This window comes from Lycium ferocissimum, chromosome 9 (genome assembly GCF_029784015.1).
Source record: "Lycium ferocissimum isolate CSIRO_LF1 chromosome 9, AGI_CSIRO_Lferr_CH_V1, whole genome shotgun sequence".
Lineage (NCBI taxonomy): Eukaryota > Viridiplantae > Streptophyta > Magnoliopsida > Solanales > Solanaceae > Lycium > Lycium ferocissimum.
The window spans coordinates 66,123,792-66,142,595 of record NC_081350.1 but is presented as its reverse complement, the minus strand read 5'-3'; the positions used below and the strand labels follow the sequence as shown (position 1 = coordinate 66,142,595).

Sequence of the window (18,804 nt, the reverse complement as noted above, 5' to 3'; positions counted from 1 at the left end):
CTTAATGCACCCGTTTTTTTTTTTTTTAATTAACCATTGATCTTGTCATCCCTTTCTAATATTAAGCATGGCCTTGCGATCATTTATCAATTCCTACAAATTAAAATGACATTCCTTGTATTATACCCTGTCAATCCAAGCCATGTCTTCACCAGCAACACTATCTACTATCCTACAAATTTTGGAGTGATGTTCTCATGAAAAAGTCTTTAGACAGATGATGATTTATGACATTAAAGGAAACTTAAACTTCAAATTAAAAGGTCATGAAAACACATACCCTGCAACCTCACAATCAAGAATTCATGAAAAAACGACCCTCAAGATCATTCAAAAAGAAAATACCAACATCTCATATGATATTCAATAACATTTCCCGAACTATCCACCAAAGAGTAACACAAAGTTATTATATGAAAGGATTTAATAATAAAAAAAGACCAGAAAACTAATAAATGAAAAATACATACTACTGTAACTATAACTTGTAACTGCTGCTAGAATTAATTTCCTTTGCTTTTAATTCTCCGACATTTGAATGTTATAACTGTTGTTATATGTTAGTGGCAGAAATTAACCAAAAATGCAATAAAGCCAAAAAAAAAAAAAAAAAAAAAAAAAAATAAATGCAAATGCAGGCCATAGAGAGGTGTCACATCACCTTATCTATGCCTAGTTTTATATTATATATAGATAATGCGTGACTTTTTCTTTTCCTTTATCCTTTTAACCTTCAACCTTTTCACCTCTCTTTATATATTTTATTTACCTTATACGTTAGAAGATAAATTTAAATATCTATAATCAACCATAAGATTACCTTGTTCATACATAATGATATTAATTAGTATCATTAAAGGAATTGAGTAATGGGTATTAATGGGTTACAGTAAAAGATATGAAAAGTTAAGAGCAGTGTACTTCTTTTGTTTGGAGGTACATAGAGATAATTTTACTTTTTCATTTCTCTCTCCATTTTATTAAACTAGATGGTTTGTGCTCGTGCAAGGCACAGGCGTTCGTTACTACTGACACGCAAATAAAGGAGAGATGATTAAACTAAATATTAACATGACATGCTTCATAGTATATTACATTCATTTGTGGAACAAAGTTATATGAGTAGTTGCAGAAAAGGCAAAACGGAGACATAGTTTGTGGAACAAAGCTACATAGGTAGCTTGCTTAGGAAGACAATAGTAGAAAGATTATACGTGCTCCAACATCTGTATGAGATTGGGCTGAAATCTAAATTCTGGCAGTTGAACATAAGTAGGCTCTTGCAAGATGAAACTCTTTCATGACCTGGGAAGAAATTGAAAGAATAAACTTATTGAAAGAATAAACTTACACAATCCAATAGATAGCAAAGTAATACTGTAAACATAAAGAAAGTTAATCTCTTACTTTGCTTACTGGCATAAAGAATAGAACAAATGTTGATAGAGAAAAAAAATAAAATCAGCTATGAACTTGGGAGAAAAATTGAGATTTTAGCTTTAATTCTTTTGAATTGTAAAACTTAGCAATGTGCAGTAAAGTTTACCTAAAGTAGACTATTTCAATCCAACAATTTCTTTGTTCACATACACCATCAAACACAAGCGTGTGCCCTATACATTGCTCCCGTTATTTGCACAACTACAAATTTCTGAAAGAAATATTCAATATCGTAAGATGATACATATTTTTAGCATGATTACTAAAATTGAAGTAATACCATAAAGCTGATTATATAAACATTTCATACTAAACTCATTTGAGGAACAAAGTATACTCTGTATAAATGAACTTGCCATAAATGGCCTCAGAATCCTTTGTGCTTCTCTACCTTCTGTAAAGCTTTCCTTTTGCGGCCAGCTACTTCATGAATCCTCCAGCAAGATCATTCATGCCTCTATGCACTCAGCTGGCTATTCCAGGTGCCAAAACAAGTACAAAACAAGGGACTCTCCAGCATGGAACAAAGGAAGGATATTCTGTTCCATTTCATCAGGAAGATGTAGCTGGAGCTTATCCAGCCCAGTTTGCTATGGATGTAAACAACTTCCTTAATGCAGAGGTAAAGAGATTGATGCCATTGACTCTGTTCTCATAGATAAGGCCATAAGACGACGATATAAGCTCCTCCTCTCCTATAGCAAAGGAACAAACAAAAAGAATATTAAAAACCATTGAGATTTCAATCCATCATCTCTCTAAGTGAAAGTCTATTAAATGTTCTTTACACCAAAAACAAACTGTAGCAATGCAGCTTCTTGCTATCATATTAGAAATACCCCAGTGAGTGGCCACATTTATAAGATATTGTTCCTTCTAAATTTGTTCAACGTCAGGTTTATTTCTTAAAGAAGGAAATTTTCCAAACCAATAAAAAAACATGACAACTAATTATAACATAATGAAAATTCATATTGAAAGTGTTAATACATTTAAAATGATCTATCTACTTGGAGCCAAATATCATATTCCTTATTAAATGGTAAGAAGCATATTTGACAAACATGACCTGAAACCACCTTTATTCATCCATCATGATAAGTGATTTAGATCTTAGTAACAATAGTTATATTTTGACATTATAATTAAAATAAAAAGGAAATACCCATTCTTCTTAGGTTCTTGAATGGATATAACTCATCCAAAGTGAATTAACACTTCAAAAATTCATAACTCTTCCTTTATAGATTATTTCTTCTTAGCCGGGTGGAATTTGCGGAAAAGCAGCTTTTAAGCACTCCAAATGCACTATTTTGTTATTTGGCAGCATTTTATACGCTCATATCGAGAACAAAGGTAAACCTTTTAGCAAAACAGACAGTCTACTGCATAACAACCATTCAATCTTTTTATTTTACACCAATTTCGCATCCCAGAGTCCTTTTGCAGTTGAAAGGCGTAAAAGATTACCTTACCCAATTATATCTTCAAGAAACATGGTAGTAAGTCATTATTAGATGCAATCAAATTTTAAAACTTCGAATCAGACCATGTGTTGGTGCCTCACTTGAAGAAGCAAGGGCCACTTGAGAGTACAATGCCCTAAGAGGCAGCACACCTGGCTTCTATGTCGTACATGTCTACATCTAATTTGCAACTCCTTACTGATACTAGGGGGCCGTTTGGTGCATGGTATTAGCTGGGATATCCGAGCACTAACTGTGGAATTAATTTTATATCATGTTTGGTAGAAGGTATGAATTTATCCTAGGATAAATTTATACCTTGTACCAAACAAAGTATAAAGTGCATCCCAAACTTAAAGATGGGATATCCCATCTTATCCCATTAATCCTGGGATTATTTTATCCCATCTCCTAGATGGGATAAATTAGTCCCAAGAGATGGGATAAATTAGTCCCAGGATTATAATCCTGGGATAATTTTGTCTACGTACCAAACGACCACTGAAGCTTTACTGGCTTTGTGCAACTCTAAAACACATCATATGAATTTTAGAGAAAATAGTTACATATAGCATTTCATAATGCAATTCTCCGTCACATCTTTTTTCTTTGTACAAGAAAATACGTGATCAATTAAATAAGAAAGGTATAATATGACTTTTGAAAACAAATGAGGTAAGAATGAGTGCATTACCTTACTTGTGAAAACATGCCTGCTTTGGTGTAGCCTACATTCTTCCCAGAATTTGTGTGTCCACCTACATGAATTATCAAACATCAATTATTACCAAGAGATCAATATGCCGTGCTGAGCACGGGCCTATGCCAGACAACATTGTTAGTATTATTTGCACAATTTCAAGATTACCAAAAAGTTCAACAAAAATAATTTCACAGATGGAAACATACATACACTGGAAAACTCCATATTCTTTATTTCTTAATTTGGCTAAAGCAAAAGAGAAGTGTTCCAACATCTAACTTGCTTCGGTACCTAGCTAAAATTAAGGGAAAAACAGTCTCAGATTTGGCAGTCATCGTAACATAAGCTATTTCCAGCCTTTGCTTGGGAAACTTGGTAAACTTGATGTAAGTTCCATGAGTCCGACTCTGTGCTTTCCTTGCATAAAATGCTCATGTCTCTGGCACCGATAGGATGTCTACGCAAAATGGTTTGGATCCCTTTGAATCCATGTTCAAATTTAAATAATAAGATTCAGTTATAATAGTCGCAAATTTGAGCATTCCGCTATTCTTAATTAAAGAAATTTAAACTTGACAATTTTTTTTTTATGACAAACTTGATAAATTATTTGGACACTAAGACATTAGAAGGGAGTAAGAAATGGAAAGTAAACAACTAAAGTTTGAAGGAGGCAACTTACCAAGTTTTTTGAAAATGAGAAGTCACAAATAATTTTTAAAAAGTATATATGAGTATCAAATTATGGATGACATGCACATGTACTTGTGACAACAATAGTTGCATTTCTGTTTGGCTATCATCTGTTAGTTCTGGAAATCATACTCTTTTCTCTACGTTGTTGATCCTGCTATAATTTTGAGTATTTCTTTTAAAATTCTAACTTTGCAGACCATCTATGAAAGGAAGGGAAATATATTACTCTCTCCATCTCAACCTATGTGATATTTTTTGCTTTTCGAGAGTCAATTTGGCTAAACTTAAAGCTAAATTGAATTAGATTAACTCAACATTTTAAGATTAAAGTTTATATATTTGAAAACTACATGAAAAATACTACAAGTTGCATTTTGAAACACCATGCACTGAGTTTCTTCATTTCTTTTCTTTATTATTATTGAAAAAAGGTTTTAAAACTATGATAATCATAATGTGAAATATTTTGAAAAAAATGAACCGTATAATTCATATCGATAAATAATTGTGTTTTCTTATTGGTGAATAATCATAAAGAGAATATTCGGAGAGGTTGGTATTATGAAAGAAAAATTGAATATTTTTCTCTCTTAAATTATCCCAATACTAAAAGGAAAATACTGAGTTAAGATATTAAGTCAAGTGACAAGTTAACAATAAAAGGCGACGTAACAATTTTTTACAATATTAATAGGCAATATAATAAAGTTAAGTGAGGTTAGTTTTTGTGTTGTAATTAAAAGATAATGTATTAGAACTAAGTATGATTTGCTTAGAATTTGAATTGGAAGATTATATTAAATTTGGATTAAAAGATAAAATTATATTCACATGTCTTGACAGATTAAGCAAATAAATATAGAAGTCAACTAATTAGTAATTATTTTTTAATATCATAACCTTTTCTAAATATTTCAATTTTATATGATAAGAATATTCTTTCCATATACAAAATGTCTAAATTAATTGCAATTGTGATAGTATATTAAGTGTCAAATTAAATTTTTAATATAAATTTTTTACTTAAGTATAAATCATTGATGACGTTAAATTTATTATATTAATAGTTATATTTATTATCTAGAAAAAAGTATTGATTTTATATCTAACATTTCTACTGCAACATATTATTATCTAACATTCAGAGACATGTCACTCTGACAACCTATGGAGACACCCTAACACAAAGAACATAACAGTGAACCCAACTGTGAGAATCACACAACATGGATGTGTTGTTAGTTTCAACACCATGTTAACAACATGGATCTTCAACATAATTAAACTGCAAAAAATTAACTAAAAAATGTAGATTTATTAAAAACATAGAAGTAGACAACACCAAACACTCTTAAGACGGATGATTAAGTTCTAACACGTAGAGAGCTATCATCAGCTTGAATAAAGAAAAGAAAATTGAAAATAAGGAAAATGGTGCTTTAGATAAAGAAAATTCCACAACAAAATCTATATATAATATAAAGCTAGGCAAGAGAAGAGTGATGTGGCACCTCTCTTTGGCCAAGGATCACATTTATCTTTTTTCTCATTTTTTTTGGCATTTTTCTTAATTTTTTCTACTTATATTCTATATTATAAAACCTAGAAGTAAATTTGTAATCACATTAATTCTCTTAATTACCATGTCTCTTTCAGTTTAGAAAACTAAAAAGTCGATGTCATTAATTTAGTGATTAATTATGCAATTAAACAATATTACAACGTAGAAATATGGGGCTTCTTCAACAGCCAACCAACTAAGAATGTCCTCCTCTTGGCCCTTATTTTTCTTCCTCCAGATGTTCTTGAACGGGTAATAATGCATTTCATTAGTGTTATTTAAATTTCTCACTAGCATAATACTGAAATTTTACATATTTTGTGGGAGGTTTTTATTTTTCTTTTGAGGTCAGATAATGATGATTAAATTACCCATCCATGTGTTTTGTTCAAAAGGTCTTGACAATAGCAAATTTGTCTTCTTAAAATTTGGTTAATCTTAAAAAAAAAAATTAATCCAACTTCATAAAACATGTCTTTCTCTATAATTTGTATCTTCACATGAATAGGTGAAAGAGTGCAGCGGCAACATTTGACATGATTGATCATATTCAGGTTCATCATCTACTTCATCTAATGTTTATATATCTCTTTTCAATGAATACCGTATATAATATTTATGGAGTTGATTCTCATACGTGTTCTAGCATATTATACATTGAACAAGCATGTTTTTACTATAGCCCGTTAGAAGTTAATTTGATGATATCAATTAAAATGCGATTTTGCTTTTTCATTTTCTTTTATTGTCATTTTTTGTAATATTTGGATCTAACTACATTTCTATTTGTAAGTATTTTCAATTTTCCCTGTCTGATTCAGGTCCCAAAAATATGATTCCACTATCCTTTCTAGCTCTTCGTGTTATTTGTACGTTATTTTATTCAATATTGTTTCTTTCTTTTCCCCTACTATTTAGTACTGTACTACATTTTATGATGATAAAATTAGAGAAAAGACATCATTTAACCCCTGAACTTGGCATGAAAACTCGCGAAACTAAACTTAACTGGTTATTTATTTACCCCCCTTAACAACTTACGATTTAATTATCTTCCCCTCTAGTGGCCCGGTACCGTTGAGGGCCGGGCAGTTTTAGACACGCGCGAGCTAATTGTCCACGTCATTTATTAATTCCCAACTTATTTTTACCCGTTCCCACATAAAACCCGACTCAAATTTCAATTAACCCGACCCACCCCCAATTAAATCGACCCATCCCAAACAAAATACCTAACCACCGTTCCAATCGACACTTTTCCCCTTTCCACTACACAACCAAACCTCCACAAACCGATCATTGCAAAGTTAAAATCCGAAAATATACGTAAATCTCGTCGTTTTCGAGTGATATTGAAGATTAGTTAGCCACAAAGGTACACGATTCTTGTTGTTCTCGTTAGGGTTTGTGTAGATTTCGATTTCTATTGCAAAAAATTAATCTTTAACTTCGTTTTCTTTTTTTTCTTTTTTTTTTTTGGTGTAAATGGTAAATCGAATCTTGTAATTTTTCATTTGTTTATAATTTTAGGTTTTGTGAAGAAAATGGACGATGTGTTTGTGACTCGAGGTTTAACCACGGAGGTAATTTAGAAAAAACCCCTCGTATTAAGTATGTTGGAGGTAGTGTGACGATTATTTTGATGTTGATCTTGATAAATTCTCTTATTTTGAGCTTGTTTACTATGTTAAAGAAATCGGTTATAATGTTTCATCTTGTTGTGTATATATTAGACCACCTAAATGTCGATTTGTAGTAGAAGTTAAAAGTGATAGGGACATTATTGGTATTGCACCTCAATTAAAAAACGGAGATATTGTTGTAATTTTTCGACTCATCTTGTTGAGGAACCTATTGTGGTCCCCACTGCTCTTCCACCTATTACCCCCGGTGGGGAATCTTTTCTTTTTGCTTTTGATAACCCCGCATGTGAAGATATAAATGAAAAGGTAGGGGCGGGGTGAGGGTAGTCAAACATTTGGGGGTAGTGAAGGCTTAGGGTTTGAAGAGGGAGTGGTCTTGATGAACCCTTGGGTGGGCCTTCGTGCCTCTTTTGCGCATTACTTCCGCTTCATGGTGATGATGATGATGATTCCGACTTAGAAAGTGAGAGTGAATCGAGGAGTCGACAATGTAGTGGTAGAGGAAGGTGAAGAAGAAGAATTTGATAGTGATGTTCATGAGGAGGATAGGAATCTAAGGAAAGATAGGGTGGCTCTAAAATCAAAAAAGAAGAAAGATAAGGCTAAGAGATCGAAGGGATAGATTTAGGGCCAAAGGGTGTAGATATGGGACATGATGAATATTTATCTAGAAGTAAGAGTACTTTTGAAGGAAAATTGGGTGGGGATGAGCCATTTTATGACTCGGATGAACTCGTTAGCTTTGAAATAGAGGCGATGATGAAGCGATGACGAAGGTGTGGTTGAAAAGCCTACAAAAAAGTCAAAGGAGACCAAAAAGAATTAGAAATAGGGTTATTTTTTATCCTGAGTGTAAAGAAATAGTTTGGGAGACTGGTCTTGCATTTGAAAGTGCTAAGCAGTTTAGGAAAGCACTTACTAGGTATGCAGTTCAAGAACATGTAGAGTTGGATAAATATGTCAATGAACCAACTAGGGTGAGGGTAAAGTGCACTGCTGGTTGTCCATGGTTATTGTTTGCCAATTACGATTCTAGAACAAATGATTTTGTTGTGAAGAATTATAATCCTGTTCACAAGTGCAATGGCACAACAAAGAACAAGTTGGTAAATTCTTTGTATATTTCAGAAAGGTACAAGGATAGAATTATTTCTGAACCTGGCATTAGAATTTTTGAGCTTCAAAATTTGGTAAGAAAGGAATTGGAGGTGTATATTGGTAGGACTGTGGCAAGGAAAGCTAGAAGCATTGTTTTGCAACAAATCATGGGTGACAATGTAGAGGAGTTCAAAAGAATTTTGGATTATAGGGATGAGCTTTTAAGGACTAATCCGGGTAGCACATGTGTGTGTTAAGGCTGAGTGAAGAAACTTTTGAAGGTGGAATCAAAAGGTTTCAGTCCTTTTATATATGTTTTGATGCCATGAAGAAGGCATTCAAGGCTGGTTGTAGGAGAGCAATTGGGTTGGATGGGTGTTTTTAAAAGGTGTTAGTAAAGGGCAATTGCTTGTGGCTGTTTGTAAGGATGGGAACAACCAGATGCTACCACTGGCTTGGGCAGTTGTTGAAGTTGAGAATACTTTTACTTGGAGATGGTTTGTCAACATTCTAACTTTTACTTGGAGATGGTTTGTCAACATTCTAAGGCATGATCTTGAGCTTGGAGATGGGACTGATTTGACAACTCTTTCAGATATGCAAAAGGTAATGTATTCTTGGTTATTGATTTCTGAATTTTTTTCATTCTCTTTAACTTATGCTGCTCTACTGTCACCTAATATTTTTTTACATGTTATTGTAGGGTCTGGATATAGCCATTAAGGATCTGTTGCCAAATGCAGAACAAAGAATGTGTGCAAGACATGTGCTTGCCAATTTTTCCAAAAAATGGAAAGGCATAGAGATTAGAAACTGCTTCTGGAGATGTGCTAAGTCCACATATGAGCAGGAGTTGCAAAAAAATTTGGATCATATGGAGAAGTTAGGTGATGGAATAAATGGAGATTTGTTGTATTACAACATAGATAGGTGGTCCAAGGTCTACTTTAAATACCTCAGCTGTTGTGATAGTGTTGACAACAACATGGCCGAGAGTTTTAATTCCTGGATTTTGGGGCCAAGGCACAAGACCATTATCACAATGCTTGAGGAAATTAGAGTCAAAATGATGAGAAGGGTAGGACAACTAAGAGAGTTTTCTGAGACTTGGATAACAAACATCAGCCCAATGGCTTTGAAGGTATTGCAAGAGAACACATCAAAGTCAATGAAGTGTACTCTTGAATGGAATGGTGAATATGGCTTTGAGGTCAAGGACAGCTGGGGTAATAAATTCATAGTAAATCGAACGGCAATACTTGCACTTGTAGATCTTGGATCTTTGAAAGGTATTCCCCTGTCGTCATGCCATAGGCGCACTTCATTTCGAAAATTGGAACCTATTGACTATGTTGCACATTGGTACACTAAGGACACTTACCTCAAAACATACAACTCATTCATTCAACTTTGTTACTAATATGGCAATGTGGCCAAAGACAACCAATCCTCCTGTCCTCCCACGAGATTAAAAGGCGCCGGGTAGGCCAAGGAAGTGTAGAAGAAAGGAGCGGACGAGAAAACAAGACGGGGAAGGCACAAAAAGAGGTGTTGAGATGACTGCCGGCTTGTGCCATGCAAAGGGTCACAATAAGAAGGGTTGTCCTATGAATCCACAATGTCTGTGAGAGGCGGAGAGGAAGGGCAAGGGAGAGGGACAAGTACTAGTTCAACAAGGTCAAGTGTTGGTTCTTCTACGGTACCAAGTAATTCCCAACCAAGTAGAGGAAGGGGAAGACCAAGAGGTTCTACCAAACAAAAACTCTCCTTGTTATTTACTACTTGATTAAATATTACGATCTTACATTGACTCTAACTACTAAAATATGAATTAGGCCATAGGCTAGCTGCTGACATTTCAATCTGGAAGGGGTACAGGACAGTCATCTACATCACAAGTATTACTTAGCTTGTTAAATTACCACTTAATCAATTTTACAATTCTAAGTGTTTGACACCTTAAATGTGACTTAGGCTTCTGATGCAAGTGCATCGATTCTGGAAGGGGGCACCCTTTAAGAGGCCAAGAGTTGTGGGAATGGGAGTACTTCAGACCCAAAGTGGTTTCAAAATTGTCAATGTAAGTTTGCAACCTCATTAACCATTTACTGTAAACAATCTAGCCTAATGGAGATCTATTTAGCCTAATGGATATCTATTTTGCTAATGCAGCCTGGAATGGCAAATCAGACTCCAACCATGCCTATGAATTCAGCGTGAGTCATCCGGTAGTCTTGGACAACACAAACCAAGACCGGGAGGACTAAAATGGAAAAGTAGTCCGGCTATGACACAACAAGGTCTTCAACAAATGAGTGGACAAAAAAGAATGAGAACAAGGGCCAAAATCTGCCGAGTTGAACTCTTTAAGTCAAACGAGTTCATCAGTTTGCCAAAATGAAATGGAAAAATTTTATGTCTTTGGTGTGACTTGTTATCAGTTGACGATATTTTAATGTTGTTTTTGTGAAACAATTATGGTAGATGATGTACATTTGTCAAACAAATATGCACTTAGGCTTTATCAATTTTGAAGTCATGGATGCAATTTTGCCACGTAGTGACATTCTATTGTTGGAATATTAAGCGAGGAAATTGTATTGACATTTTACCCTCTTGACATTCGTTTCTTGCAATATTAAGCGATTTTTGTGAATTTTGCGAGATATTTTCTGGTTTTCTGGCATTTCCTGGTTTCCTGGTGTTGTGCATGACATTAAAAAAATTCGCAAGGCAGAGTTTAAATTTCGCTATGCCGGACCCGGCATACTTTTGTTAAGGAATTACCAAAGTTATATCTTTACCGACATACTTATGCCTTGTGGGTTTTGGCATAAGTATGCGGGTCCGGATAACTTTGATAATTCCTTCACAAAGTTATGCGGTCCCAGATAAAAGTTTACGGATAAAGTGGATTCATGCCTACTATGTCAAAGAGTAGGATTTGACCAATTTTGCTTGGCCGGACATATTGGATGGTTAGACAAATTATTGGTTCTTGGAGAATCCTTCTATTTCTCAACCTGGAAAAAGCTTGATTCGAACTAAATTCTTGCAATTATTAAGTAATCTGAAAGAGTCAATGAAAATTTATGGTGTTTCAACATGCCACTCGACCAAAATATATTTCACAATGTGATTGTGCTTACATGGAAGGCTTCGCTAATAGGATCAAAATGGGGCTTGAGTGTAGAACCAATTTGTGTTATGTGCAAGTGTTGTGATGAAGAAAGTTTGCCCATTAAAGTATGCCCCCACCGGCATAACTTTGTGAAGGAATTATCAAAGTTATGCCGGACCCGCATACTTATGCCTTATGTGAACTTGGCATAAGTATGTGATCCGGCATAACTTTGATAATTCCTTCACAAAGTTATCTTGGTCCCGGCATAAAAGTTTATGGATAAAGTGGATCCATACCTACTATGTCAAAGAGTAGAATTTGACCAATTTAACGGTGCTTGGCCGGACATATTGGATGGTTAGACAAATTATTGGTTCTTGGAGAATCCGGAGCAAGTGCATACTTCTTCTCAACCTGGAAAAAGCTTGATTCGAACTAAATTCTTGCAATTATTAGGTAATCCGAAAGAGTCAATCAAAATTTATGGTGTTTCAACATGCCACTCGACTAAAATATATTTCACAATGTGATTGTGCTTACATGGAAGATCACGATCGCTAATAGGATCATACAATGGGGCTTGAGTGTAGAACCAATTTGTGTTATGTGCAAGTGTTGTGATGAAGAAAGTTTGCCCATTAAAAGTATGCACGCCCCACCGGCATAACTTTGTGAAGAAATTATCAAAGTTATGCCGGACCGCATACTTATGCCAAGTCCCCCATAAGGTATGAGTATGCCGGTTCGGCATAAAATTTGTAATTCCTTAACAAAAGTATGCCGGTCCGCATACACGCGATTCAACCCTTGTCTTGCGATTTTTTTTTTTTTTTTTAATTTTTGCTTGAGCGAGGGTTCGAACTCGGTCGCGAAGGGCAAAAATTAAAGACCAGCAATATGAGGGGCATAATTTAAAGACCACAAATATGAGGGGCAAAATTTAAAGACCACCCCAAAAGAAGGGCACTCCGCGCAAAAAATTGATGAATCCGAGACATCATTAAGTACTTGATCACACTAACACTATAACTCAACTCAACTATAAATAGGCCTTCTTTCCATTTCACTTTCACTCAACTCAAATAACTCTTAACACATATAGTGACATTAAAGAGCGACCTTCATCTAAGATGGATGAAATGGAAATGGCCGCATGTTTTGACAAAGAATTGACGAAATCGTACGTCGAAAAAGACGATTTCGTAAGTCTTGTCGTATTATATATTTTCAATTGTTCTTTTACCTCTTTTGGTAATAACATTTTTTTTTTTTTTTTTACAGATCCTTCCAACTGACATACTGGAATTTCTTCCAAACACCGACAAGGACGCTGTTGTTCATTACGACGATCATGAGTATAATATGAAATACAAGGTTGGCGTATACACGCGCCTCGCTCAAGGTTGGAAAGCCTTCATTGATGCTGCCGGATTAGGGATAGGAGATGTGTTGTGTTTTAAGGCATGTTTAGATGAGAACCGCATAGTGTTTTTTGTTCATGTAAAGGAGGATCCGGAGATAGTAATGATAGATTAGGTTTCCAGATTCTCTATTTAAAGTAATTTATAAAATTTCTCGACTTATGCTATCATTTTCAAGGTAATATTTTCCATAACAACAAAATTCTTCAACAAGAGCATAAAGTTCTTCCATGACATTTACATTACAACAAGACCATAAAGTTCTTACATTACCTACTACGCGATTACAACATACAACAACATAAATTCAGTTGATTAACGAAGCCGCCAAAAAGCCAATAAATATTCCCCACGAAATCAAAAGCAACATCCTTGTATTTGCAAGTTTCTCCTCCAAGTTTAGAACTTTTTTCAAGTCAAATTGCTGTTTACTCTTCAAGCCAATTAATTCCTCCTTCATTTTGTTAACTTCATTTAGATGTCTAGCCTCAATGGCAATTAATTCTTCTTGCAATTTGTCCTTTCGATCTTGACCGCATCTAACGACGACGTCAAACTTTGAACATTATTCCACTGCATCTCGGAAACAATTCATCTTCCCATTCCCAAAATCCACAAGAATTGCCCTTAGGCCTCGGACATTTGTAGAATTTCCGTCCGGGATTACTAGGAGTCGATGAAGTGAGGTGTTTTGCAATGGTGCCACAATTACATTTTACGTGAGATGAACGAACTACCTTGAGACATTTATGAACCCACAAAATTTTCGAATTAGAACACGGAGCGATTATGGACGAAATTTGGAGGAGAAATTTGATGGAGAAATTTCGTGGAGGAAGAATACATATATGAAGGAGCAATGGTGTGAGCAAGAGGAATTTCATGAATGGGGAAAAAAATGGGGCTGATTGAAGGTGATGAAGATGAAGATGAAGTTGAACTTAGGGTTCTAAAGGGTGGTGGGTCGGGTTGGGATTAAAAGGGGAACGAATTATAATCGTTCCCCAGTCGTTTATTAAAAAAAAAAAAAAAAAACGTTAACAAAAATTAATTAACGCGCGGGTGTGGCGCTGTCAAACACGCGCCCAGGTCTGGGCCACTAGAGGGGGAAGATAATTAAATCGTAAGTTGTTAAGGGGGGTAAATAAATAGAAGTTAAGTTTAGTTTCCAAACTGAGTTTTCATGCCAAGTTCAGGGGTTAAATGATGTCTTTTCTCATAAAATTATAATACATAATTAATTTATAACGATGGCTTGGTTCTTATTATATTCCCAACAGTTTATCCTCTAATTAATCTGTTTATTTCTTATATTCTAGCTGTTTGGATTCTTATTCTTATTCTAATTTACTTGGATAACTAATGAGGAGGTAATTTAATGTTTCTCATGTTTCCACATCTTATATATTTTTTAAGTAATTTTTAATGGTTGAGTACTTTCTTATTCATATTTTTAGTCAGCAATTTTACTACAAATAACTTTTATGCACTAAATAGAAAAATTGTATAGTAAAGAGGTTGGTAACAAAATTAACTCATGGGATCACTGGGATTATCCAACATGGCCTTCTAAGAGGGGTTTCTTCGTTAATTCTAGAGGCTCAAATTCGAGATCTTTAACTAAATATGGAAGAACCATCTCATTACATTCTTTGATGACGTTTTTTGTTGATATGATATGAATATATAATATTTGTGATTAATTCAAATTCACTTTCATTATTTTTCACCTTATTGTTGTGCTGTGACATGTACTGCAATTATATATTTGTAGTTTTATTTTATTTTATTTTATGTAATTTGTTGGTTTTATGTATTGATAGCGGCATTAAATTATGATTTTGAACAAGTAGAAACATGGAAAATTATATAGTGAAACATTTATTGCGTAAAGAAAAATAAAGAAACGTATAGATTCTTTTCGTTCCTTTTTATATTTACAAATAAATCTACTTTCATCGGTGTTGTAATGTTGCAATTTTTGTCTCTTTTGTATTTATTTTGTATACAATCATAGGGATCAACGAGGAAGATTGTATATACTATTTCGTGGAAATTTTGTTAAGTTGTAATTAAGATAGAGGAACAAGTAATTGGTTCGACTTCAATTTTTTATTCCAAATATATGTCCATTAAACTCATAAATTTTGTTGACAAGTGAAAATTCAATCATTTAAGTGGTCACCGGTTTGGAGATGTAGATAATTATCACTTTCTTATATTTTTATTCTCACCTTTCTAAAATATCACAAACAATTTTAATATTGTTTACAAATGTATTTCTTGATTTACTATTTTATAAATTAGGTAAAAAAACGTTAATATTGAATATTGTAGCTCTCACTCCACTAATGATAAATAATTTGTAGATGCTATCCTCATATTCAAGGGCTCTAATGTTTTCAAAGAAGAATTCATTTAGCCAACCGCGCGAAGCGCGGATTTATTCTCTAGTTTTATAATAAGTCCTAATGAAAGAATCTTCAAACATGAAAAACAGTAGAAAGACGTTGAAATAGGAGAAAGCTAAAGAGAGTAAGTAAATTCACCTGTAGAACTTCTCTAATTGATATCAAAAACAAATTTAAGTATTTATAAATTGCATGAAACTTGAAAATCATGACTACCACATTAAAAAGGGAAAAGACTTAAAATGTCCCATATGGCTATATCAGGACAATTTCAACTGCATCCATATACTCGAGAAAGCTTACTATTACAGGACATGCTATTATACTTTGATGCTGGTGCAACATATCTATACACATGGGATTTACCAACTATATTCAATTTTCAGTTTTTATATGCTTACTTCAGTTATGTACCAGTATCTTCTAAACAGACAAAGTGGAGTGGAGATAATTTGAATAGAATTTGACAAAGGACCGTATGTCCACAGAAGAGGATAAAGTCCTAAAGCTATACCAGGTTACTGAATCTCAAATTGTCAAGGCAAGTTAATAAATGAAACATACTCCGAGCTTTCTTCCTTTGGAAGGGAAAAGAGGGTTAGGCCTTTAGGTACTGGTTTGTGTAAAAAAATGAAAATCTGGTAACATATTGGCTAAATCCTATGATCCTACTATACCCTCCTCACTCGCCCCATTACATTAAAACTACTGATCCATTTGAATTTTCTTTTTAATCAGTACTACCAACCCATTTGAATAAAGAGAGCAAATTATCTAATATATAGTAATTGTTTTAGATGGAAAATCTAATTTTATCGGATGTCCCGAATAGATGAAAAATCTAACATTTCAACTTCAATCATAACATCAAAGCATTATCAATAAATCCATAAATTGAGGGATAAGTCACACAAGGTCAGGGATGGCTCCCCGATCATTTAGTTTCTCTTTTACCATCTTGGCTAATTGTTTCAAACTCCGGCAAAAGCTACTGAGGTTTCAAACTAACAGAGTAGGTTTCAAACTAACAGAGTACCACTTATGCTATACCTCGAAAGAAACAACAAACTCAATGTATCTTACTACTGAAGAAGGACAAAGAAATACTCAAGAAGCTCACGATGAGAGCTTCGGTTTAATCGATTTAAGGGCGACGCAGTCAATCGGAATCAGAGCAACATAAAGGACAAACAATTCAGCTGAAGAAGAAGTAAAGTGGAATAATCGAAGTAGGAAACTTTTTGCACTTAGAACTCTTTTTAGGTTTTGATTTAAAGTCATTATTTGGCATAGAGTTACGACTATAAATTCTAACAACACCACAAACTCCCACCCTATTATGTGCACAAAGAAAATATTGCAGGGAAGCAACCGAAAGTATCAATCGTGCAAGGTTTTTGTTTTGCGAGAAGCATCTGTCGAAAACTGCACCAAAAAGAATACTATATTGTAATATTTAGAACTAAAAATTTGTGTCCGAGCAAAAATGACCTTAAATTCCACAACAGAAAGGTAAAGAACTAAAATTAGTAATATGCTTCCTTCTTTACAGAAAGAACAAGGGAAAAATGCACCATGAAATCGCTCACGCTAATTTAAAAAGCCACGGAAAAGTACAAACTCATAAAGAATCAAATGCTGTAAACACCTGCGAACTTACCTCTATCAGTCAGATTATTTCCTGTTTTTTCCTGCTTTCTTCGAGCAAATTTGAACTTCAAAATCTGCGCGAAATCCGAAGTGGCCAACCATTACATTCCAGTCAAATTGAACATGAATGATCACTACTGCTATGTATTGAAATTCAAAGAGGTTTCAATCTCGACGTGGAATGCAACTATAGCCAACAGAAACTCAATTAAAGAATAATTTTGAAATACTTTATTATTAATGTGTGTGTGTGTGTGTGTATATATATATATATACCCCACAATGATAAGGACCTTGGCAGAAATGGATTTAAAAGAACATCAGAACTAAGACTCTACTTTTTACCCAAAATTAGCAGCAAGGCTACTAAATTACCAAATTCCAAATGCGGTAAATTTAGTCCCACCACTTATTTCAAGCCATACCCACCACATGAAATACATAGAGCAACTCAACAAAAAAATTAGGACAGATCATCCGAAAAGTAAAGTTTCAAACACGAGTATGCTGAAAAAAATACTGATAAGACACACAGAAAATTTGAAAAGACAGCAGTGAAATCCATCCAAAAAAAAGAGGAAGAAGAAGTAACATTCAACACACAGGACAATTCAACAAAAATGAGAACATACAAAAATTCATAAAATTCAGTCTCAAATACATGTATGGTAAAAAATCAAGCTTAGATATTTAATTTCAGAGAGAGAGAATTACTGATGAAATAAAAAATAACACCAAAAGCAAATAACACTCAGCCGTGCAATTGGAAACTCTAAAGAGAACTGAAAGAAAAGCATACCTGAAATGGAACCACCCAGCTGATAAAAAGCAGCTTCAAACACAGAGATCAAACCTCGCTTCCAGAGTTCTTGCCAAGGAAATCCAACCATGAAAATGGAACTGTTAAAGAGTTTTTGAAAAACAATAAAAAAAAAAAAAAAAAACAAAGAAAGAGAAGAAGACAAGGAAAAACCAAGAATTTGAGCAAAATTGTGAGAGAATCGTACCTTAAATCGCTCCAATAAGAAGATGAATAGTGCTAAAAGGTTCTCAAAAGTAAAGGAAGAGAATGTAAAGAGGTACTCCTTTATTCTGTTGCATAATATAAGATGGATGTTTCTAGAGAGTGAGTATTAAGGTGAAGAGAATGTAAAGAGGTACTCCTTTGTTCTGTTGGATAATATAAGATGGATGTTTCTAGAGAGTGAGTATTAAGGTGAGTTTACCGTATTACCCTTCGTCGTCCATGAAGTCCCACACTTATTAAGGTGAGTTTACCGTATTACCCTTCGTCGTCCATGAAGTCCCACACTTATTATATAGTTAAAAAATTGTACACAATGAAAAAAAAAATCATTAAAAGCTTTGATTACTCCTACAACTCAAAATTGACATTTTACGCCTAACAAAAGACAAAGTTATTACATTTGAATTAGCACTATAATTTCCTGCAACAAACTAAAAGAGTAATATATATATATATATATATATATATATATATATATATATATATATATATATTGACAACCAAAAATATATAAATGTATTTTTTTTGTTTTTTAGATCTTCAGGCGTTAATTCCTTTTCATCT

General features: G+C 33.9%; 2 protein-coding genes and 1 long non-coding RNA gene across 3 annotated transcripts; 2 read left to right on the top strand and 1 right to left on the bottom strand.

Moving 5' to 3' along the window:
• The first annotated feature begins 8,276 nt into the window (after positions 1-8,276).
• LOC132032172 (uncharacterized) lies at positions 8,277-10,827 on the top strand. The gene is made up of 5 exons (XM_059421944.1): positions 8,277-8,844; positions 8,996-9,213; positions 9,311-9,969; positions 10,582-10,687; positions 10,780-10,827. The coding sequence occupies exons 1-5, from the start codon at positions 8,277-8,279 to the stop codon at positions 10,825-10,827; spliced, it is 1,599 nt and encodes a 532-aa protein (XP_059277927.1).
• A 2,027-nt stretch (positions 10,828-12,854) lies between these two features.
• LOC132029446 (uncharacterized) lies at positions 12,855-13,639 on the top strand. Its single transcript, XM_059418712.1, has 2 exons — positions 12,855-12,933; positions 13,013-13,639. The coding sequence occupies exons 1-2, from the start codon at positions 12,862-12,864 to the stop codon at positions 13,265-13,267; spliced, it is 327 nt and encodes a 108-aa protein (XP_059274695.1). The 5' UTR covers positions 12,855-12,861; the 3' UTR covers positions 13,268-13,639.
• Positions 13,640-15,325: 1,686 nt separating this feature from the next.
• On the bottom strand, positions 15,326-18,562 carry LOC132031496 (uncharacterized). The gene is made up of 4 exons (XR_009408286.1): positions 18,221-18,562; positions 18,013-18,081; positions 17,224-17,278; positions 15,326-15,910 (listed from the first exon to the last, which is right to left on the bottom strand). It is a non-coding gene; the product is annotated as an uncharacterized LOC132031496 (long non-coding RNA).
• Between the last annotated feature and the right edge of the window lie 242 nt (positions 18,563-18,804).

What these genes read in the sequence shown, in the direction of transcription:
- LOC132032172 (XM_059421944.1), top strand. Translation starts at nt 8,277, where the DNA reads ATGACGAAGGTGTGGTTGAAAAGCCTACAAAAAAGTCAAAGGAGACCA. An exon ending in GCTTTTAAGGACTAATCCGG is followed by an intron (nt 8,845 to 8,995) that starts GTAGCACATGTG and finishes TGTTTTTAAAAG; the next exon opens with GTGTTAGTAAAGGGCAATTG. An exon ending in CTCTTTCAGATATGCAAAAG is followed by an intron (nt 9,214 to 9,310) that starts GTAATGTATTCT and finishes ATGTTATTGTAG; the next exon opens with GGTCTGGATATAGCCATTAA.
- LOC132029446 (XM_059418712.1), top strand. Translation starts at nt 12,862, where the DNA reads ATGGATGAAATGGAAATGGCCGCATGTTTTGACAAAGAATTGACGAAA. An exon ending in ACGTCGAAAAAGACGATTTC is followed by an intron (nt 12,934 to 13,012) that starts GTAAGTCTTGTC and finishes TTTTTTTTACAG; the next exon opens with ATCCTTCCAACTGACATACT.